Source organism: Giraffa tippelskirchi, chromosome 12 (assembly GCF_054371585.1).
Source record: "Giraffa tippelskirchi isolate mGirTip1 chromosome 12, T2T-mGirTip1v1.2.pri, whole genome shotgun sequence".
Taxonomy (NCBI): Eukaryota; Metazoa; Chordata; class Mammalia; order Artiodactyla; family Giraffidae; genus Giraffa; species Giraffa tippelskirchi.
In genome coordinates this window covers 42539419-42562890 of record NC_137286.1, presented here as the reverse complement: position 1 = coordinate 42562890, position 23472 = coordinate 42539419, and the positions used below count along the sequence as shown (strand labels likewise).

At 42.1% G+C, this 23472-nt stretch overlaps 1 protein-coding gene across 50 annotated transcripts in view; it reads right to left on the bottom strand.

Annotated features, from left to right (window-relative positions):
• The window catches only part of SH3GL3 (SH3 domain containing GRB2 like 3, endophilin A3), a 105725-nt gene that overhangs the window by 28684 nt on the left and 53569 nt on the right, over positions 1 to 23472 (bottom strand). For 18 of the 50 annotated variants that reach the window (XR_014070433.1, XR_014070430.1, XR_014070431.1 and 15 more), the window contains 4 exons: positions 16799 to 16871; positions 14366 to 14509; positions 10235 to 10368; positions 6214 to 6372 (listed from right to left, as the gene is read on the bottom strand). Coding sequence is in view for 22 of the 50 variants with exons in the window: in XM_081546798.1 (XP_081402924.1) it covers positions 6214 to 6372; positions 10235 to 10368; positions 14366 to 14509; positions 16799 to 16871 (510 nt within the window). In the remaining 28 variants the exon portion in view is untranslated. Of the gene's footprint in view, positions 1 to 6209; positions 6373 to 10234; positions 10369 to 14361; positions 14510 to 16798; positions 16872 to 23472 lie in introns of all 50 variants that reach the window. The other 32 variants (XR_014070419.1, XR_014070416.1, XR_014070415.1 and 29 more) reach the window with 11 other exon arrangements.

The following is a 23472-nucleotide window of genomic DNA, read 5'->3' as shown; positions in this document are numbered from 1 at the left end:
GCAGGTTCAATCCCTGGGTCAGGAAGATCCTCTGGAGGAGGAAATGGCAACCCACTCCAGTATTCTTGCCTGGAGAATCCCCATGGACAGAGGAGTCTGGTGGGCTACAGTCCATGGGGTCGCAAAGAGTCAGACATGACAAGCAACTGAGCAGCACACAGCTGTTTTCAGATAAGAAAAGAAGCCAGGGAGCAGGCAAAGATATGCCAGACCCCTATATGTGTTTATTGCCATCAGCACAAAATCATTTCCCTGAAATAAACAACCCAAAGGAATTAACTAGGAAGACTCTGGGATCTCTCTTTCCCATGAACCAAGAGATTCACAAAATTTGAGACCAAATTACAGTGGATGAAAAAAATAAAAATCAAAAAGTTATGTTATATAGAGAGCCCCAAAGACCTGGGGATGCAAAATTTGAGGAAGAGATGTCTCCAGTGGGATATCAGAGCTCTGCCTCAGCTTCCCTATATGTCTGGGGGGCTGCGACAGAAAGGAGGGATGAATGGAGCTGATTTCCACAAGCCTCAGAGGAGGGACCACTGGGTGGAGGTGATGGGAAGGGAAGGGGTTCCAAGAGTGAATGCCATGAACTCCGGAACCAGACAAAGCACAAACCAAAATCAATCCCCCTCTTTCCTAAACTTCCCCAAAGTGTATACCTCATCTCCTTACTTCATTTCTAAGTAACTTAGGGGAAAGTCTGCCTTCTTAGTCCCTCCTACACATTCACCCTGCAAAACCAATCATGGATTCCTTTGCCTTCAAAGATCCAAGCTATTGTCATTTTCTATTATTGACTGTGCTTTATCTGTCTACACTTGAATTCTCCTTGCCCACGCACGCCATTTTAAACACAGGCTCACTGTTCATGTAAGATCTACATGGACTTCGACTTGGGTCATTCTGTGATCCGCATCTGCACAATGAAATCCCATCATATCACATTTACATAACCACACTCTGGCTGGAAAAGCAACAAGCCTAAGCCTGAAATTTCCAAAATCCCAATAAACAAAACAAAGACAGCCTGGCCCCTGCAAAATTCTAAGGATTTAAGTTTCACCTCTTTGGCTTTTACACACACTTTTAAAATAAGTCCAGCACCATGGTCTAACAGGATCACAGCAGAATCTGCTTCAGATTCCTTACAGTGCAAGAGCTGTGGCTGGTTAATGACTGCACCACACTCCTCTGTCTTTAATAAGGTTAATTTATATATATACATATATATTTTTTAAATAATTTTATTTATTTACTTTTGGCTGTGCTGGGTCTTCATTGCTGCACAGGCTCTTCTCTAGTCGTTGCAAATAAGGGCTACTCTCTAGTTGCAGTGCATAGCCTTCTCATTGTGGTGGTTTCTCTTGTTGTGGAGCATGGGCTCAGTTGCTCCACGACATGTGAGACCTTCACAGATCACGGGTTGAACCCATGTCTCCTGCATTGACAGGTGGATTCTTTACCACTGAGCCACCAGAGAAGCCCAACTTTTTTTTTTAAGAGAGTGCATTTTTTTTTAATGTGAACCATGTTTAAAATCTTTATTGAATTTATTAAAATATTGCTTCTGTTTTATGATTTTTTTTTTTGTAGCCACAAGGCATGTAGGATCCTAGTTCCCTGACCAGGGATTGAACCCACACCATCTGCATTGGAAGGTAAAGTCTTAACCGTTGGACCACCAGGGAAGTCCCAAAAGTCACTTTCTAGGGGCATGTGACTAAGCAGAAGCAAAACCAAAACCATATAACAGGTCTTTCACTCTTTGTTGGATGTGCTTTCTTTCTACTAGTGCAATACTTCCTAGATGTCTTCTTCCATATATCACAAGTCCCTTGATATGTCAATAAAATAACAGTTATAAATTCCCTGATGGCTTAGCAGGTAAAGAAACCGCCTGCCATACAGGAGACACAGGAGACTCAAGCGACTCACGTTCGATTCCTGAGTCAGGAAGATCCCCTGGAGGAGGAAATGGCCACCCACTTCAGTATTCTTGCCTGGAAAATCCCATGGATAGAGGAGCCTGGCAGGCTACAGTCCAAAGGGTTGCAAAAAGTTGGACACGACTGAGCACACACTCATTCATTCAATAGTAATAATAGTGGTGTGGAAGAGTTCTATGATCAAATAACTTTGAGAAACTGCCTTGTGTATTCTCTCTTAGGACTCTCTCAGAGATTAATTTTTCATATATTCATATAATGAGTCTGAAAGGCCTCGTGATAAAGAAAACCTGTTTAGTTTTGGTTAACCCAGGGTTTCCCAAACTTATTTGACTGTGGAGACATTATTGATAAAACACAAACTACATCCTGTAGAATAAATTTTGGGAAACTCCACTCTAGATCAATGAAAAGCACCCAGGAATCTGGAATCTAGTCAGTCCACTTGTCCTGGGAGCCCATGGACAGAGGGAGGGTTCCCAGGCTGGGGGCTTGTATCAGGAGAGCATAGAGAATACTGTAGATGCCTGCCTTCATGGAGCTGGGGAAATGGCATCTTCTGTGTGGTCTTTATGGCTCTGGCCAAAGTTAAAGACCTACATTCCATTATGTCAAGTCATGAGGAATAAACTTCTCTGCAAAGACAGAAGAGAAGCATGTTAATAGGGCTTGGGGTGATTCAGCATTCCCAAGAAAATGGCAGTGGGGGGACTTCCTGGTGGTCCAGTGGCTAAGACTCCCCACTCCCAATGCAGGGGGCCTGGGTTCCATCCCTGGTCAGGGAACTAGATCCCATGTGCCACAACTAAGAGTTCACATGTCTCAACTAAACATTCTGAGCACCATAACTAAGACCCGACACAGACAAATACATAAAAATAATTGAAAAAAATGGTGGTGGAGACTGGGAACCAACTTCTGAATACCCTGTACCCCCATCTCAGAGCTCACTGCCGGGGGTACAAGGGCCCCTCTCCTAGGGGGCACTGCTCTGGGTGCCTCTGAGGGCACTGGCAGTCCCAGCCTGACCCAGCGAAGGAACCATCCTAGACCTGCCCCTCTGGGCTCCTGGGAAAGCTCGGGGCCCCAAACACCTCCTGCTTGCACCTGCGTGTAGAATAAGGAAGCTACTCAGCCCCCAGCCAGAGGTGAAGTAATGCTCAAGGTCTCCAGTCCCACTCTTACTGACAAGTCCCCTGGGCGTGACAGTGGGGGGCCAAAGGGGACTCTTCTCTGATTCTCGAATTCTCAACTCTGCCCTAAATAGGCAGGAAAACAGATGCCACTTTCCCTTAGGAGTGTTGGTGTGAACCACTCAGGTCCTTCTCACCACCCCTTCCTTCTTTCCACACCAGAGGAGGAGGACGGGGTCTGTCTGATTGATGAGATCAGGGTGAATGGACCCTGCACTGGAAAGGCAAGAGGGTCTTGGCCCAGGAGGTCTGTTTTCTTGAAGAGAGTGGGTTTGTGAAGCGACTTTTCTGCTCGGCCCACCCACTCCCCGAGGGTGGCTCTACAGTCTAGACCAGGCCTGGGGGAGGCAGCTGGAGTCCCACGTGGGCCCAGGCCCAAGCTGCCCACATGATTTTCCAGACAGTCCAGTCCTGTCCTCCAGGCAGGGGGCTGGTTTGTCGTCCTTGTATGCCTGCCCCCTGCCTCTCAGTGGGGAGGATGCAGATGGAGAAGACAGATAAGCAACCTCACCTGGAAACCCCTACAAATGGCCTGTTGGCCAGAGAATCAAGGGGAACTGGAGAACATTTTCCAGACCTTTCCTCCTCAACAAGACTGCCAGACCACCTGGATGTGGCCAGACACTGTCGTGGAAAAAGACAAGGCTGTCCCTTTCTGGGTCTAACTGCAGTTGCCCCAAGAAGAGGATGAAGGCAGTCTTCCGGAGCTTCCACAATAACTTGTGAGTCTTCTCAACTGTAAACCTGGGAGGGGCAAAGTTAAGAGCAGCCTCCCTCTCATGAGTCACTCTGTAAATGGTAGCTCTCATCACTGTCATCATCACCACCACCATCAGTCTCCTTAGCACTGTCATTATCTCAAGAATCAGCAACCACAGCACAGATGGGTAAGGACCACTGTGGCTAAAAACAGCACAAGGAAAGGTGGGAAGAAAAAGAGAAGGAATCTAGTACCAAGGAAGCCTGCAAAGGCCTTCACCCTTTCCTTATTTTGATCTCTTCCCATCTCAATGGTCGATTTCCATGGAGATGTGGACTCAGGTCCTAAAATGAGGGAGCAGACCATGCTCCTCAGAGCTGAATGAAACCACCCCACCTTTACCCGCTAAAGGAAACTTTAAGGGGAACCCTTAAATTCATGCCTCTGTGAGGCTGAGTTACAAACTAGCCTTCTCCCAGGGTAGCATGGGAAGGGGTTAACTCATTTGAGACAAGCAGAATACTGTCCCTGTCAACAAATGGACAAATGACTGAGCTTTTATAAGGAAGGGATTATTTCTGATTTTGATTGATACTAGAAGGAAAACTGAGGTCTCTTGGGTCAACCACCAAGGGTAGAGAAACTGATTCAGGCCTCCCTAATGGAGCACTTTGCAATAGCTTATCACAGATCATGAATGAAGGTCACGACAAAGCACATGGGTTAGATATCATGTTTGTCTCAGAGTTTAAATCCATCTCTAAAGGGCACAGGGCTGGAGGGGCAATCTTTACTGCAGCCCGATAAGGAATACATGCATCTGATGCCTCTCAAAACACTCTCTAAATACTTCATTTTTGAATCAATATGGCAACCCAAGACAAAACTAAACTAAATGGCCTATTGTTTGGGGATAATTTCAAGGAAATTTGTATTTTTAAGGGAAAGCAAACAACAAGGGAAAACTGTTATACCGCTTCTCATTTTTTATAAAGTGTAAAAAAGAAAAAAAATCTGATAAAATATTTAAAAGAAGAAACATAATAGAACGTGCTTCTCAGCACTGGGCTCTAATGGACATGGGAATTTCAAATTGTTTCCTCCAGGATTAATGTCTTGTCAACATTGAACATAATCTTCCTTTGACATCACCATAGCAGATAAAAGGTGCTCAGGATACTGTTTGACTTAACTCAAAAGATGCAAGACCTCAATGTACCTTTTAATAAATTATTGTAAGTAGAACATAGTTTTGCAGATATATAAGTCCTCTGACTTGTTCCAACAGGTTGGAAAGTTCAACAAATAGGTCCAAAGTAATGCTGGGATGAGGTGGCTCATGGCCTCACCAAGGCCAGGCTTAGGGCAGGAACTCCGGAGGGAGGCAGGTGGCCAAGCGTTCTTGAAAAATGCCAAATGACCTCTCATTGCCAAGGCAAAGAAGAGTGGCTTTCAACCTTCATGGTGTCCACTTGGGGGTTACCATCCTGTTTAGTTTCATTTCCACCTGGGCCTCCCAGGTGGAAAAGTATGTGCCTGCAATGCAGGAGACACAGGAGATGTGGTTCGATCTCGGGGTCAGGATGATCCCTTGGAGAAGGGAATGGCCACCCACTCCAGTATTCTTGCCTGGGAAGTCCCATGGACAGAGGAGCCTGGTGGACTACAGTCCATGGAGTGGCAAAGAGTTGGAAACGACTGAGCAACCAAGCATGCACACAAAATCTAACTTTACTTGTACAAATAAAATAAGAGCCGGTGGCAAGAATCATGGTACAAGAGAATGTTAGCATTTCTGAGGGATCTGTGTCAAGACCTTCACAATCCCCAAGTTCACAGGTACTACAAGGGTACAGCTGGAAAACTCAGGCCATGCTTTTATATCCTGAAGGTTCACTGTGACAAGCAAAGGCATCAGAGAGTTGGATGATGAGTGAGGCTTCCCATGAGCCAAGAGAGCTGCTCCTCCTCAAACATCTGCCTCACAGAGCACATTTCAGTTTTAGCAAGACCGCAAATTACCATATTCTTGGGCTTTCCATTCACCTGTAAAACCACCAATAGCATGGCCTCAAATATCACAATGGCAGGTCTACTGCACACTTCACCCAAGACAATCCCGCCTCCCCAGGGCCGACCTGAGCGCATCTCTGAGGCAATCCCAGGATAAACAGGACCCCCTCCAGATCTGAGAGTTGAGTTAGGACTTGCCGGATGTCTGAAGCTATCTCTGAGGCATGAGATAATGGTTACAGAAAATTCCAGAAACTTGTAACAACTAAGGCCCCCGAGTTCCTCAACATGCTGACCCTCGTCATACAGTCAACGTTTTCATTCACATTAAAGTCTCCTATTTGGTGTAAATACTTACATCATTTTCTAAAAAATTAAACATGCTTCTTTCAGCCAACTCCTTTGACTCTTCAAATTTTTCTACTGCTTGTCTGACTTCTTCATCTGGTATCTTACCTACTCGCTTCTTTTTATAATCGTAATCCAGGCGGCGGCCTTCCAGCTTTTTCAGGTGGTGCTAAGAGACAAAGGAGTCCTTCAAAGAACTGTTACACTCAAACACAACACAAACAAATTGTTGGCATTTCTATGAAAATAGTCATTGCTTATTCTCAGCATAAATTCTAGGGGGCAGGACCCCACCTTATACTTCTTTTGCATGCACTCAGCATCTATTAGCATCTCCTTTCACTGCTGGTCAACAAGAAATATTTGTGGAATGATTGAATGGGTAGACAGATGGATGGAAGATAAACTGAATGAGTGTCTATATGGAACATAAAGATGCAGTATCGGTTTTCAGATTAATTTTCCAAGGTTCTATATAGCACCCTTTAGTTAAGCTCCATTAATTTCCAGGTAGGTAATTTCCAGCCAAATTAACTATACTCCCAAAAATGTATGTTTCTTTTGGCAACTCCTCACTAAGAAGTAGATTATAAAACCCAAATTTCTAGTATCCTCTTGAATACTTAGGGATCTTCCATAAATTTCCCAAATAATTACAAAATAAGTTGAATAAACGCTATTGATGAATGTAATACACACAGAGGACCGAAAGTATGATCTCTTTAACAAAGTAAAACAATTACTAATATTAGAGGTGTCCATTTGTGGAACACAGTGCTTTCTGTGGTAATAAGTTCCCCGTTACAGTCTGTGTTTAAGCTGAGGGATCTCATGTCAGAAATACTATAGCAGGGATCACTATAGAGGTCAAAGGAGTTTATGATTATAACCCCTGGAAAACAGATATTTGATATTGAAAGTATAAGTCAAAACAGACTCTCCCACTGAAGCATGTGGGTAGCTTGACTATTCTTTTTAGTGGGAAGCACTGGTTCTAACTTCCACAATGGTTGGGTGAAAAAAATATGAGACAAAAAGTCAGAACCATCTCTCTTACATGTTCCGTGACTCTGGAAAGTCTCTAAACCCCTCCATACATCCACAACTATGGTTGTAAATGGGGACAACCAGGCTTAACCTGGCTACTTATGGGTGATGAAATGTCTATAAAAGCCCTTTGAATCCAACAAGACCTTTTATAGATATGTCAGGCATATGTTAAATGAATGGGCTTTCCACTCAGGAGGTCCAAGATACATAGAGCATAGTTGAGACTATGAAAAGCCTACTGGATATTGGACACAAGTCTTGATCATCTATAGGATTTAGGTTTAAATGTATACAGTTTTCTCCATCAAACCAGAGCTGAGTAACAAGAGGTACCACTTAAAAATTATTTTTTGCATAGGGAAAAACACTTAAGGCTATGTGTATTTTGAACATTTATCCCACTTTCTATTTAGGATCCACATTCATAATCCAGCCACCCTACTGAACCAGGTCAAGTGGAAGAGCAATGTCATTTGGTGAAGTTCCTGTCTTTCTTCAAGGACAACAGCACAAGAAGAAACGGCATAGTATGTATTTCAGCAAAGGAGGTGTTTGGTTTAAAGGTTCTGCATTTGGGAAAGATACCTTGGTGTCCCCACAGCTCATAATACCTCTTCCCTAGAATCATCTGTTCAATAATAATCTGTGAGCACAAAGGCTGTGCTAGTCCTCGTGACTACAAAAGTGAACAAAACCTGACTCCTTACTCCAAAGCACTTTCTCCCAAACAACAGAAACAGAGAAGCCGTGACACCCACAGCACAAGGAGCACCTGATGAAGTCCAGCAGAGAACAAGAGCTTCCCAAAGGACAGAACATCTGAGCTGAGACTCGTGAGGTGAGATGGCTTAGCGGGGAGAAGGGGGTGAAAGGAGAACGACAAAGAATAGAGAGAGAGCCCAGTGCCACAGGGACTGTACATGATTCAGCGAGGCTGGGCAAAGAGTTCAAGTGGGAAGGAGCTATCAATCCCAATCAGTCAATCAACAGAGAGAAGGAGGGACTGGGAATTTGGGACTAAGGTGCTGGATCTTTACTCCCAGTGGGCAGCTCCTGGGGGCTTGTCCCTTAGGAAGACCGCTCTGGCTGTGATGTGGAGAGTGGACTGCAGAGGCCACGCTGTGAGGCTGGGAGTCAAGGGCTGCTGAGCTGATGTGTTTAAACATTAACCAGAAGGAGTCAATAGGCAGAAAGGGGAAGAAGGGAGGCTCCGGAGAGAGGATGAAGGATGTGGCAAGGGACCCGAGGAGGTGAGGATGAAGGACTCTGGGGCCCAGTGGAGGACTGGCCTGAGGGAGCAGAACAGACACCAGTTTCCCCGATATGGAAGAGAAAAAGGAGGACAGTGGGAGTAAGGCGCTGAGGGAGGTGCTGGGCATGGGGTAGTGGAATGTTCTGAGAGCTCCTGAATGGTTGCTTTCAGTTTTCGTTCAGCCTCCCCGAGTTCCCCTCCATAGCCCTTGGCTTCAGTGTGAATTCTAAACACCTACAGAGGCACCCAGGACTCTCCCCTGGGAAGCTCTGGGATACGGCCCAGGAATCTGCACTTGTAACATGAGATGATGATGCTGTTGCTCGTCCTGGGACCACACCAGGAAAATCACTGGGCCTGAAAAAGGAAAAGGGGGACCTCCCCAAAGTTCAGATGACTTCCAAGCTGGTCCCCGACTGCACTCAGATCACTCCTCAAGGCCCCAGGAGTTAGGTCTTCTGGGCAGCTTCTTAAGGGGGTGCCCAAAGAAGGTCTCAGTGCAGGCCGTCCCTCCAGAATAGAAGTCCCTGGTGGGGTGGAAGTCTCAAGGCTGCTTTTGCTCATCAGCCAAAACACCACCAAGCAAGTGGTGTGTGATTATTTATGAGTCCCTGAAAGCTCCCATATATGCTCTGTAGGGCCATTTTTAACATTTTTCAAACACAAAACTGGGCTTCCCTGGTGGCTCAGATGGTAAAGAATCTGCCTGCAGTGTAGAAGACTCGGGTTCAATCCCTGGGTCGGGAAAATTCTCTAGAGAAGGGAATGGCAACCCACCCCAGTATTCTTGCCTGGAGAATCCCATGGACAGAGGAGCCTGGAGGATTACAGTCCATGGGGCTGCAAAAAATCAGACGACTAAGAGACTCACACTAACACTAAACACAAAATGCTGATTCCTAGATACTGATTTCCATGAGAAGTAATGGAAAATAATGATTACTAGTGCAATGAATCGAAAGATGCAGCCTGGATGGGAGGGGAGTTTGGGGGAGAACAGATACATGCATACGTATGGCGGAGTCCCTTTGCTATCTGCTTGAAACTATCACAACAGTGGCTATACTTCAGTATAAAATAAAACATGTTTTAAAACCAAAATCAAAAAGATTTGAGCGAGTAGCACTGAAACACGTACATTACCATATGTAAAACAGATAACCAGTGGGAATTTGCTGTATGACATAGGGAACCCAAAGCCAGCCGGTGCTTTGTGACAGCCTAGAGGGGTGGGACGGGGAGGGAGGTGGACGGAGGTTCAAGAGGGAGGGGACATGTGTATACCTATGGGCGATTCATGCTGATGGATGGAAGAACCCATCACAGTATTGTAATTATCCTCTAATTTAACATAAAAGTTTAAACAATAAATAAGTAATAGATGGTGGCATTACAAAAAAAAAAAAAAAGATGCAACTAGTACCGCATGATTTTGATGATCAAAGAACAAGTACAAAGTTATGGAATCATCTTGTTATGTGAAAAACAACTGTAGAAATAGGTATCTTGAGCTTGGCTTCTAGCTGGCTTCAATAAGACACAGAATAAAGGTCTAACTGTCCTGGGATTCTTTCCTGGTAAGCCAGGTTACCATAACTGAGTTATTATTTTACCACACACAGTAAGATGATGCTTTGACTGAGTCGCTATGGAAATGTTCTAATGATTTTAAACAGTATAAACATCATATTAAGTAGCAACAGGCAGATTTATAGCCTGGAAAACTTACCCCAATCTCTTTTAAATCTTTGTCTTGTAGTAACTGAAGTGGGTCAATAAAAGTTTGCTTTACATTAATATCAAGAGAGTCTTTCACCTCAGCCATTAGCTTCATGGATTCACCAACTTCTATAAGTGCACTGCCTTCAACAGAGAATACAAATGAAAAAGGTTCTTTAGCAGACTTAAATCTAAGTTAACAGTGACATTTATTTAACTCTTTCCCCAAAGTCTGTGATGATCAATGGTGTGAAACAAGGTCCTCAGTCTGGGACCTCTGAATCTTGACCCAGAGAAAAGAAAATGTTAAAATGGGAAAGTCTTTCTATTTTATATATTTTCCTCACTGCTTCTGCACTTTCCGCTGCAGAGAATTAAAACCAAAGCTCTGACAGACTGAGGCACTTGCCGTATCCACCACTAGAGGGGGTTAAAGCTCCTTGATTTTAAACTGGTGGTTTTGTGACCTGGCACCAAAGGTTCCTTAGAAACTAGAACAAAATCCCTCTTTGTAAACAATGAAAAGGATTCATTCATGGGGGCTAAGTATTAACCAATAAAGATGACAATAGAAATAAGTGAACAAATCCTCATCTCAGCTTCTGGCTTCTAAGTCTTCTTGTATTGAATACTCCTTGTATTTCTGAGATGGTTCTAAGGCTCCTGACCCTTTCTGATCAAAGGAAGCTTGGCAGTGTCACACACACAGGATGGGCAGGATCTGCTCCTGCAGTGAGGTGCAGGCCAGCCACCCTGGGCTTGGGCAGCCATAGGCAGCTTTAGCTGGATTGAACCCTGATATCTGGCGCCAGCTAACCTGCAATAGTACACAAGTAGGCATTCGGGGGGTGTGGGGGAGGCGGTGGTTCTAGGTGGCTCATGATAAAGAATCTTCCTGGCAGTGAAGGAGATGCAGGAGACTTGGGTTTGATCCCTGGGTGGGGAAGATCCCCTGGAGGAGGAAATGGCAACCCACTCCGGTATTCTTGTCCAGGAAATCCCATGGACAGAGGAGCCTGGCGGGCTGCAGTCTATAGGGTCACACAGAGTCAGACATGACTGAAGCGACTGAGCATGCGTGCACACATTCTGGTAGCTGAGCACAAGGAGGGTTGTAGTGACCAAGCTGACCAAACTGCCTTTGCATCGAAGCCCCTGCCCTGTCACCCGACCAGATACACCGCAGGACTGTCCATGGATGTCAGGGCCTGCCTGGTGGCCTCTCCTGTTCCCTTCACTGGTCAGCCTTCAGAACAAGAAATAGGCCATCTTGGTCCCAATCACCCAGGAAATAAAATAAAATTCACATTAAACTGCTCCAAAGGACACTGATACCCTCTGAGACTAATTAATGTTTTAACATTTGAGGGTTTTGTTTTTCAAGTGTTCAAAAGACTTTCCCCCTAGTTTCCTAAGTGAATTACTATGGCCTAATATTTGAATTCTCAATTGCCATATCTTGCCTTGTTACCACTACAAGAGGAGCAAACACGCCAAATTCTCCGGGAAGACTTAACATATCAAATTCAATTCACCCACAATTTAATTTATCAATTTAAAGTAATCCCAATCAAATTTAACATGCTCTTTTATGGAATTCCCTAGTGGTCCAGCAGTTAGGACTTGGTGCCTTCACTACCATGGGCCCCAGGTCCAATCCCTGGTTGCGGATCCTGGTTTGCCACACAATGTGGCAAAAAATAGAATTAAATTAATATTTTTTTTTGTTTTTAGTAGAGGGAACTTAAAAGGACTCTAAACTTCATCTGGAAAAATAAAATAGGTGAGTATGGCCGTGAAATTTTTATAATATTTAGGGGAAATTTTAGTTAAATATGTTTTCAAATGATATTTAAAACAACATGGTACTTGATCAAAGCAGAGTACAGATCGAGAAAACAGAAGAGAAAGATCAGAAACAAATTTAAAATATATATAAAATTTTATAACAGAAAAACTATAGCTGAGAAAGGTTGAACTTTTCAATAAAGTATTAGGGCAACTAGCTATGTATATTTTGTGAGAACACACAATTAAAACCCTATTGCACAGTATTTGTCCATTAAACTCAAGAGCTTGGAGATTTAAAGGTAAGGAAAGAAAACATATGTATGAAAATGAAGTATAAATAAACATCTGCACAGTTTACTTGTGGAGGGGGAGGGGTGGAAATGTTTTTCTAAACATGATACCAAAGCCATAAACCACAAAGGAAGATCAATGAGCCCCACTAAATAAAAAGCAAAAATCTTTTTCCATTAAAATGATCTCTATCACAACAGCAGAAGGTACATGCACACCTGGGGCAAAACTTCATCCAACTTATGTGACAGACGAAGAGTAAATATTCTGACCACTGAAAAAAGCTCATAGGGACTTCCCTGGTGGTGTACTGGCTAAGAGTCTGTGCTCCCAATGCAGGGGGCCCGGGGTTTGGTCCCTGGTCAGGGAACTAGATCCCACAAGCCACAACTAAAGATTCCACATACCACGACAAAGATGGAAGATCCTACATGCTGAAACTAAGAGCCAGTGCAGCCAAATAAACATTTACAGAAAAGAAAAAGTTCACAGAACAGTAAGGAAAAAAAATGAACACCTTAATATAAAAATAAGCAAAAGACACAAATATAAAACTCACAAAGATGATGACAAACATAACTAAAAAAATCTACCTCACACACAATCCAAAAAATGAAGTTAAAACAGTGCCCAGATACCAATTCTATTTGCTAGAAATCAGATTATCAGTTATTTAAAAGGAAACTAAAAGGATAACTCTCAGAGTTAGTATAACTGTGCTGGGAAACATTCTCATACCCTCCTGGCAGGAGTGTCAATATGGAATAACCCTTCTGGAGGGTCATTTGAAATTATGCTTCAAAAACCTGAAAACTAAGCATACTTTTGACTCAGCAACTTAATAACTAGGCATTTCATCTAAGAACATAATCTTGGATATTTGCTTTATCTAGGAAAGTGGCTATCATAAATGCTGTGTAAACTTTTTTCACATTAAAAAAATCTAAATATCCAGTAAATGGGATTAATTGAAAAAACTATGGATATATGGAATATTATGCAGTCTTTAAAAAAAAAGTACTGTGTGGAATATTACTCAGCCATGAAAAGGAATGAAACTGAGTCATTTGTGGTGACATGGATGGGCTAAGAGTCTGTCATACAGAGTAAAGTAAGTCAGAAAGAGAAAAACAAATATCATATATTAAGGCATATATGTGGAATCTAGAAAAATGGTCCAGATGAACCATTCCTGCAGGGCAGGAATAGAGATGCAGACATAAGGAATGGACAGGTGGACATGTGTGGTGAGAAGGGGAGAGTAGGGTGAATTGGGAGAGTAGCATTGGCACAGACACACTACCACATGTAAAACAGCTGGTGGGAAGCTGCCGTATAGCACAGGGAGCTCAGCCTGGTGCTCTGTGATGACATAGAGGGGTGGGATGGGGGTTGGTGGGAGGAGGGCAGGGAGGGGATACATGTATACATATGGCTGAGTCATGCTGTTGTACAACAGAAACTAACATAACATTGTAAAGCAATTATCCTCAAAAAAAAAAAAAAAAAGACAGTGGAAAGTACTGTGGAAGATTATTTAACAACATGGACCGTGTTATAGTCAGTGGGAATAAGCAGACTACAAAAGGGAATTAGGGTATATATACTATAACCCCACTTTAATATTTTAAAAACTGTATATGAATAAATACAAGAATAAACCAAAGGTATTAATATAAAGAACACACAACAAAGAGCGTAACTGGACCCATCACTGGGGAGGTAACTATGGGTGATGCTGACATCTTCTTTTATTTTACTTGCCTATGTTTTCCAAATGTCCTATGATGAACATGTATTATTTTTTAAATTTTAATTAATTTAATTTTGACCATGCCATGTGGCATACGGGATCTTAGTTCTCTGACCAGGGATCGAACTGCACCCCTGCATTGGAAGTGCAGAGTCTTAACCACTGGATTTCCAGGAAAGTCCTGAACATGCATTTCTTGATAATAGGAAAAATTAATAAGGGTTGTTAAAATGAAGGCTTTGTGCATTACCAAAACTCGACGAAGGCTGCGTGCTCAGCTCTCCCCAGTGACGTGGTAATACTCACCAAAAGTGGAGCCTTCCCCGAGCTCCTTGCCGTATTTCAGCATGCAGTCACCCAGCAGGCCCTCCGTCTGTGGGTACCCAGTGGTTTTCACCTGGCCTCGGATCTTCGACACAGTGTTCAGCATTCCTAGCTTAGCTCTGTATGCTTAAAAACATTATCATTTGTAATTCCTTAAAGTGGCACGGCAGAGTGACAAGTACATAGCATTTAACAAATGCGGCTGCGAAATCAAGGTCGCCCTAGACTCAATGTCAGAGACCTGAGACAGGAAGGGCCCTGTGTGACCCAGTTTCTCACATGGTTTCCTAGATTATTAACTAGGATAGGTGCTAAGGGCCATGATGAAAAAAAGAAATTAGGGCCACACTGTTGACTCCCAAATAATATTATAGCAACCGAGGCTATCACTACCCTACCCACAGCTAACTCATTGAGTCAAGACGCTGACACCAGAGAAGACATATTCTCCTAGGGACCGACTGCAAACTACAATAGAATGGCTGAGGTGGGTGTTTCAAACCAACTGGTGATTAACACCCACCCCCACCCCCAAGAGTGTATCCAGACTGATGATCTTCAAGGTCATGATACAGGCCACTCCGCGGCACACTCCTATTTAGGAAGCAGAACCCATAGGAGACGCAGAACCCATAGGAGACGGACACTTCCGTGGTGAACAGGAGCCTGTGTTGATGTCCCTTGGGTGTAGCTCCACTTCTGGACCCAAGGAAAATGGTGGGTGGCCACTAGATCCTTTCTCTGACCTAGGCCATGAGGGTTGACTAATCCCGGCTCCGTGCGACACACCATACTAACTACTAGGACTTTAGAGAGACCTAAGGCAGGGACGCCCTGGTGAACCAGTGGTTAAGACTCTCTGCTTCCACTGCAGGACGCATGGGTTCAATCCCTGATCAGGGAACTAAGATCCCCCATGCCACTCAAGGTGGCCAAATAATAATTTAAAAAAAGAGAGACACCTAAGACATATTCTGCCCTCAAGGAGTTCACACACAGTTCTTGGAAGGCAAAAAATCCAAGATGTCATTATACAAATAGAGTCTTGTGTGGTATACAGAAAAGAAAATATAACAATATGCTGAATAAAGATGGAAAGATGCCCCCATCTCAAAAGTTCAGAAATAGTGCAAGATGCAGAAAAGGAATGCTTATGGTTTATAACCAACAGATAAAGGGTAGGCTGCTTTGACTGAAGAAGAAATTAATACAGAACAAATCAGGAAATAATTGGGGAAAATGGTACTATGAACTGAACTCCAAGCTAAGGATCTGGGATTTTATTCTGCAGGCTAAGGTGATGTTTGAGATAATTTTAGGCAGAAAAGGGATAAACTTTTATTTTCTCTGATTTTAATAATTACATATTTATTTTAACGTATTCTAGGCTAGTGCTTCCCAAACTTCAGTGTGCCTGCAAAACACCCAAGGATCCTGTTAAAATGTATAATATTTTATCTGATGTATGTTTTTAGATTTATTTCCTAGATTTTCAGATGTTTGGATGTGTGCTGATTCCTACAGCCAAGGGAATCACAGTAATTATGTACAAATAATAAATTCATACAAAGTAAAAGCAGATTTGGAAATCCACAGAATTCAAAGCTTGGACGCCCTCTGTTGGTCTCTAGAATTTAGAATTTAGGAAAACTTCATCAAGGGAATCCTGCCTCGGTGCCTAGGAACGAAAGTCCGTCTGTCAAGAAGCTGCAGTAACAGTGGATCTTCTAATGTTTCTCAGGTTTATCTGATTCACTTCATCAGCATTTGAGCCATGAAGTGAAAGCTTCAAAGTCACTGACACCGTTAGAACAAGATGGCAGAATTAAAAAAAAAAAAAACAGAAGAAACAATTGAATAAGAGAGTATTTGCAAAATATTTAGAGGGTTTCCAAAGCGTCTCTTTGCTTAGAAAAGTGTCTTAGGGCTTCCCAGGTGGCACTAGTGGTAAAGAATCCATCTGCCAATTCAGGAGACGCATGTTCAGTCCTTGGGTGGGGAAGATCCCCTGGAGAAGGACACGGCAACTCACTCCAGTATTCTTGCCTGGGAAATCCCATGGACAGAGGAGCCTGGTGGGCCACAGCTCATGGGGTGGCAAAGGAGCGGACATGACAGAGCACACGCGCATGCATGCAGAAGTGTCTTCCTCTAAGATCAAGACTCCATCCAAATAATGTCTCCATAGCTCACAGAAGTCTCTGCCCTGTTTGTCATCAGCTAAGAAACACTGCAACTACCTTTAGTCACTCAACTTTAAACTACTTAATTTCATTAAGAGGACATTGTTTCTAGATCATATCAACCATACGCTCAGTAAATGTTGGTTATTAGAATCTGTGATGCTCAGTAAAACTCGGTTATTAGAATCTGTGAATGAACAATTGAATATTTCAAGACATTTTCTAACTTTACCTGGATTTGGCTGAAGATATTCTGTGGCTTTTGAAAGAATTTCTGCAACAGCTTTATTGGTAATGTCTATTTTCTTTAAAAAAAAAAGAAAGAAACATAAAAATATTAGTAAATGACAAATGAATTCAACAGAAAAATAAACAGAAGAATAAATTTCATTAAGTTAGTATTTATAACAACACTGTTATAGTGATTTTAACTCAAATGAGCCTCTCAACATTTTGGGTAGAAGGAATATTTTCTTAACTTTTAGATTCTGGGACATCCTTTCAATAATTGTTCCTCCCAATGACAGTGGAGAACACTAACTTCTTTTTCAGCATTAAAATGAATATTAATGTAATATTTAGGAAACTTGGAAAAGTTATCATGCTCCACTAGATTATTGGATATACTTGAAGGTCTCTCAAAACCAAGCCTAGATGTTTCTGAGCCAAACTTTCCATGAATGCTGGGTGAACTTGAATTTCTGTACTTATATAAGGATGCCAGAATAGAGATTCACATGAGAAACTATGAGCTTCCCTGGTGACTTGGTGGCAAAGAATTCACCTGCCGATGCAGGAGACTCAAGACTCGGGTTCCATCCGTGGTCCGGGAAGATCCCCTGGAAAAGGAAATGGCAACCCACTCCAGTATTCCTGCCTGGGAGTCCCGTGGACAGAGGAGCCTGGCGGGCTACGGTCCATGGGGTCACAAAGAATCAGATATGACTTAGCAACTGAACAACAACATGAGAAACTACTTCAGTAAGCCAGCAACAGAGGCACCATCATGAGTATTATCACTAAAATACACATTCTTCTGTTCTGTGGTCAGAAGATGTGAACCTCCGAGTTTTCCCTGCCAGGTTAAGACTGAATCTCCTTCCACAAAACCAATTTTGGACACTCTGGCTGTTGGTTAACCAGAAGATAAATGTGAGCATATACAGTAAAGTTAACTATGCACATTTCAATAGCTTTATTTTATACCATCAACAGTCGAAAAGAGAATGTTTTAAAGGAAAGGGATATTCCACTCATGAGAACAATTTAAAAATCATCAATAATGAGAATAAATACTTGTTTTAGGTTTGATGTTAAGTTTGAGGGCATCCTAAGCAATGCATTTGTATTGTAGTTTGAAAACTCTAAAGGAATTTGCCTAATTATATAATGAGTTGGTGATAAACGTGTAAGCATTTCATCTGTTAAGTGTGTGACTTAATGGAACCTAAAGTGAAGTTCACTAAAAATGATTGCCATTTTTCTATACTGAAGTTGTTCTTGTTTAGTCGCTAAGTCGTGTCCAACTCTTCGAGATCCCATGGACTGCAGCCTGCCAGGCTCCTCTGTCCATGGGATTTCCCAGGCAAGAATACTGGAGTGGGTTGCCATTTCCTCCTCCAGGGGATCTTCCCAACCCAGGGATCAAACCCATGTCTCCTACATTGGCTGACAGATTCTTTACCGCTGAGCCACAAGGAAAGCCCAATACTGAAATTACTAAATGTATGAATAAGATCCATACGTTTAGCTTAAGGCTTAAGACCTGGGTTTGAGATTTATAACTTTGTATAAATTCAATATTAATTAAAGCACAACTTGAAATTGTGTACACAATTCTCTTGGGACATGAAAAGCCACCAGGTATCTAAGAATCACCTCTGAAGGGTCAGGGTGAGAGGAGGTAGAGGCAAGAATACTTTCTACTTAGACTCTTCTATATCTTTTGGGGGAAAATGCCAAGAAACAAATGGCCCAAAACTCAACAGGCCTTGCTCTGCACATACTGGCAGTGCTTCCAAGACAGCCCAGGACTCAATTCAGGGAATGAATCCTTTACAAATGAAAGAGGATGCCACTAATCATGTTGGCAAATATGGTCAATCAAGATAAACACTGAAAAAATAACTTGTTGCATAAAAACAAAAAAATAAAATAAAAACAAAACTTTGCGTCTAGAATAAATGGAAATACTGGGGGTGGGGTGGGTCTATGTGTTCAGATTAAGAAAATGCAATGAAGGGATTTCCCTGATGGTCCAGTGGTTAAGACTTCACCCTCCAATGTAAGGGGTGTGGGTTCCATCCCTGGTAAGGGAGCTAAGATTCCACATGCCTCTCAGCCAAAAAATCCAAAGCATAAAACAGAAGCAATACTGTAATAAATTTGATAAAGACTTTTAAATGGTCTACATCAAAAAAAGAAAAATATTAAAAAAAAAAAAAGGAAGAAAATGCAATGCACATATCTCAGCAAACCATCAGGACACATAGGAGAAAGCAGAGAGGTGACAACTATTTTTGTAACATCTCCCTGGGTATCTTTGGTAGCTAATTACCCTTAGAATTTCCATGTGTGTTGGTACCTACCTCTGAGGTGCCCCAAAGTCTAGGTCACTGACACTCTCAGACCTCAGTACTTACAGAGCTGCTAGCAGTCCTGGTTTATAATATTCTCTTTTTTTAAAAATTTATTTAAAGAATCCACATCTGTCTTTGTATCTTTCTTATTCCCTATATAGTTTATCTGTGTTTTCCCTTTTCCCCCTCTTGCTCACACTTACTAGAAATGGTCTTTCAAAAATAGATAGTTCTTGGTTTTATTGATTGATTCTACCTTTTTGCTGTTATTATTGTGTATTTGATTAATCTCTCATTTATCTGTATTGATTTTTTCCTTCCACCTAGAGTAATTTGTTTTGCTGTTATTTTCCTATATTTTTGGTTTGAATGATTTAGTCATTCTCTTCCAACATTTATTTTCTATTAAATGCATTTAAGACAGATATGTATCACAGGTTTTGACACATAGAGTTCCCATGACTAAGTGATCTTTAATTTTACTCTCCATCTCCTCTTGAGATAAGAATTATTTTTGCATGTTCTTCCATTTCCAAACATCCAGAATTTGGAAACTATACCCTCTTTGTAATTCATGTGTTCCACAATTTTACCTAGGAAATTTGTTTTTTTTTCCTACAGTTCAGTTCAGTTGAGTCGCTCAGTCGTGTCCGACTCTTTGCGACCCCAAGAATTTCAGCACGCCAGGCCTCTCTGTCCCTCACCAACTCCCGGAGTCTACCCAAACCCATGTCCATCGAGTCGGTGATGCCATCCAACCATCTCATCCTCTGTCGTCCCCTTCTCCTCCCACCCCTAATCCTACCCAGCATTAGGGTCTTTTCCAATGAGTCAACCCTTCGCATGAGGTGCCCAAAGTATTGGAGTTTCAGCTTCAACATCAGACCTTCCAATGAACACCCAGGATTGATCTCTTTTAGGATGGATTGATTGGATCTCCTTGCAGTCCAAGGGACTCTCAAGAGTCTTCTCCAACACCACAGTTCAAAAGCATCAATTGTGCGGCGCTCAGCTTTCTTCACCGTCCAACTCTCACATCCATACATGACCACTGGAAAAACCATAGCCTTGACTAGACGTACTTTTGTTGGCAAAGTAATGTCTCTGCTTTTAAATATGCTATCTAGGTTGGCCATAACCTTCCTTCCAAGGAGTAAGCATCTTTTAATTTCATGGCTGCATGAAATTTTTCCTACAGTCCAGTAAATAATTAATGACTGAAACTGTTTTAAAGGAATTTGAAGTGAATATAAATTCTCAATTTGAGAAATGCAGATATCTATATTTACTTACAATCAAATTTATTAGTCAGTTCAGTTCAGTTCAGTTCAGTCACTCAGTCATGTCTGACTCTTTGCAACCCCATCAACTGCAGCATGCCAGGCCTCCTTGACCATCACCAACTCCCAGAGTCCACCCAAACCCATGTCCATCGAGTCGATGATGCCATCCAGCCATCTCATCCTCTGTCGTCCCCTTCTCCTCCTGCCCTCAATCTTTCCCAGCATCAGGGTCTTTTCAAATGAGTCAGCTCTTTGCATCAGGTGGCCAAAATATTGGAGTTTCAGCTTCAACATCAGTCCTTCCAATGAACACCCAAGACTGATCTCCTTTAGGATGGACTGGTTGGATCTCCTTGTAGTCCAAGGGACTCTCAAGAGTCTTCTCCAGCACCACAGTTCAAAAGCATCAATTCTTCAGTGCTCAGCTTTCTTTATAGTCCAATTCTCCCATCCATACATGACCACTGGAAAAACCATAGCCTTGACTAGCTGGACCTTTGTTGGCAAAATAATATCTCTGTGTTTTAATATGCTGTCTAGGTTGGTCATAACTTTCCTTCCAAGGAGTAAGCGTCTTTTAATTTCACAGCTGAAATCACCATCTGCAGTGATTTTGGAGCCCAGAAAAATAAAGTCAGCCAATGTTTCCACTATTAGCCCATCTATCTGCCATGAAGTGATGGGACCAGATGCCATGATCTTAGTTTTCTGAATGTTGAGCTTTAAGCCAACTTTTTCACTCTCCTCTTTCACTTTCATCAAGAGGCTCTTTAGTTCTTCTTCACTTTCTGCCATAAGGGTGGTGTCATCTGCATATCTGAGGTTATTGATATTTCTCCTGGCAATCTTGATTCCAGCTTGTGCTTCCTCCAGCCCAGCATTTCTCACGATGTACTCTACATATAAGTTAAATAAGCAGGGTGACAATATACAGCCTTGACGTACTCCTTTTCCTATTTGGAACCAGCCTGTTGTTCCATGTCCAGTTCTAACTGTTGCTTCCTGACCTGCATACAGGTTTCTCAAGAGGCAGGTCAGATGGTCTGGTATGCCCATCTCTTTCAGAATTTTCCACAGTTTATTGTGATCCACACAATCAAAGGCTTTGTCATAGTCAATAAAGCAGAAATAGATGCTTTTCTGGAACTCTCTTGCTTTTTCAGTGACCCAGCGGATGTTGGCAATTTGATCTCTGGTTCCTCTGCCTTTTCTAAAACCGGCTTGAACATCTGGAAGTTCTATGCAAATTCCCTATGATCCTATTTATTATTGTCAATTTAATCTGTTATGTTATGGGAAAGCTACGCATTTTTGTCAGTTCTCTATGTATTTCTGATTGCTTTTGCCTTCTATATTTAGATACCATGTTATATGATGCATAATGTTATATGATGTCATAGTATTCAGACTACATGATACATCTTTCTATAATGTTTTAAAATCTTCTTTTTCCAGCTAGTATTCTTTTGGCCTCAGATTTTACTTTGACGTTACTTTTATTCCTCTGTTGTGTACGGTTAGCATTTGTCATGGAGTATCCATCGTTAAGTCATCTCTGACTCTTTGTAACCCCATGGACTACACCCCACCAGGCTCCTCTGTCCACGGGATTCTCTAGGCAAGAATACTGGAGTGGGTTGCCATGCCCTCCTCCAGGGAATTTTTCTAACCCAGGGATCGAACCCACATCTCTTATGTCTCCTGCATTGGCAGGCGGGTTCTTTACCACTGAACCAACATTAACTTTGTCATTTCTGTGTTATGTTTCAGGTGAGTCTAATATCATCTAATTCACCTCTTGTAGAAAGTCCTTAAAGCTTCTTGTCACCTATTAGATATTTCCATGCTTTTTGATACTGTAATAAAACAGATAATAGATTTTATTTTTATATTTCTTCTGTCACTCACTTGGGTTTTGGGAGGAAAAAGAAGTAATCAAGAGAGGTTTCAGTCCATCAACTGAAACTAAAATTCCTGAAATGTGCTTTTATTTATTTATTTTTTTTGTTGGCAAAGTAATATCTCTGCTTTTATTTATTTATTTTTTTATTTTTTTATAAATTTATTTATTTTAGTTGGGGGCTAATTACTTTACAATATTGTAATAGTTTTTGCCATACATTGACATGAATCAGCCATGGGTTTACATGTGTTCCCCTTCCTGGACCCCCCACCCACCTCCCTCCCCATCCCATCCTTCTGGATCATCCCATTGCCCCGGCCCTGAGCCCTTGTCACATGCATCGAACATGGAATGGTGTTCTGTTTCACATATGATAATATACATGTTTCAATGCTATTCTCCCAGAACGTCCCACCCTCACCTTCTCCCTCAGAGTCCATAAAATTGTTCCATGCATCTGTGTCTCTTATTCTGTCCCGCATATAGGGTTATCGTTACCATCTTTCAAATTCCATATATATGCATTAGTATACTGTATTGTTGTTTTTCTTTCTGGCTTACTTCACTCTGTATAATGGGCTCCAGTTTCATCCATTTCAGTAGAACCGATTCAAATGTATTTTTTTAATGGCTGAGTAATATTCCATTGTGTATATGTACCACAGCTTCCTTATCCATTCGTCTGCTGATGGACATCTAGGTTGCTTCCATGTCCTGGCTATTGTAAACAGTGCTGCGATGAACATTGGGGTACACGCGTCTCTTTCAATTCTGGTTTCCTCGGTGTATATGCCCAGCAGTGGGATTGCTGGGTCATATGGCAGTTCTAGTCCCAGTTTTTTAAGGAATCTCCACACTGTTCTCCATAGTGGCTGTACTAGTTTGCATTCCCACCAACAGTGTAAGAGGGTTCCCTTTTCTCCACACCCTCTCCAGCATTTATTGCTTGTAGACTTTTGGATAGCAGCCATTCTGACTGGTGTGAAATGATACCTCATTGTGGTTTTGATTTGCATTTCTCTAATAATGAGTGATGTTGAGCATCTTTTCATGTGTTTGTTAGCCATCTGTATGTCTTCTTTGGAGAAATGTCTGTTTAGTTCTTTGGCCCATTTTTTTGATTGGGTCGTTTATTTTTCGG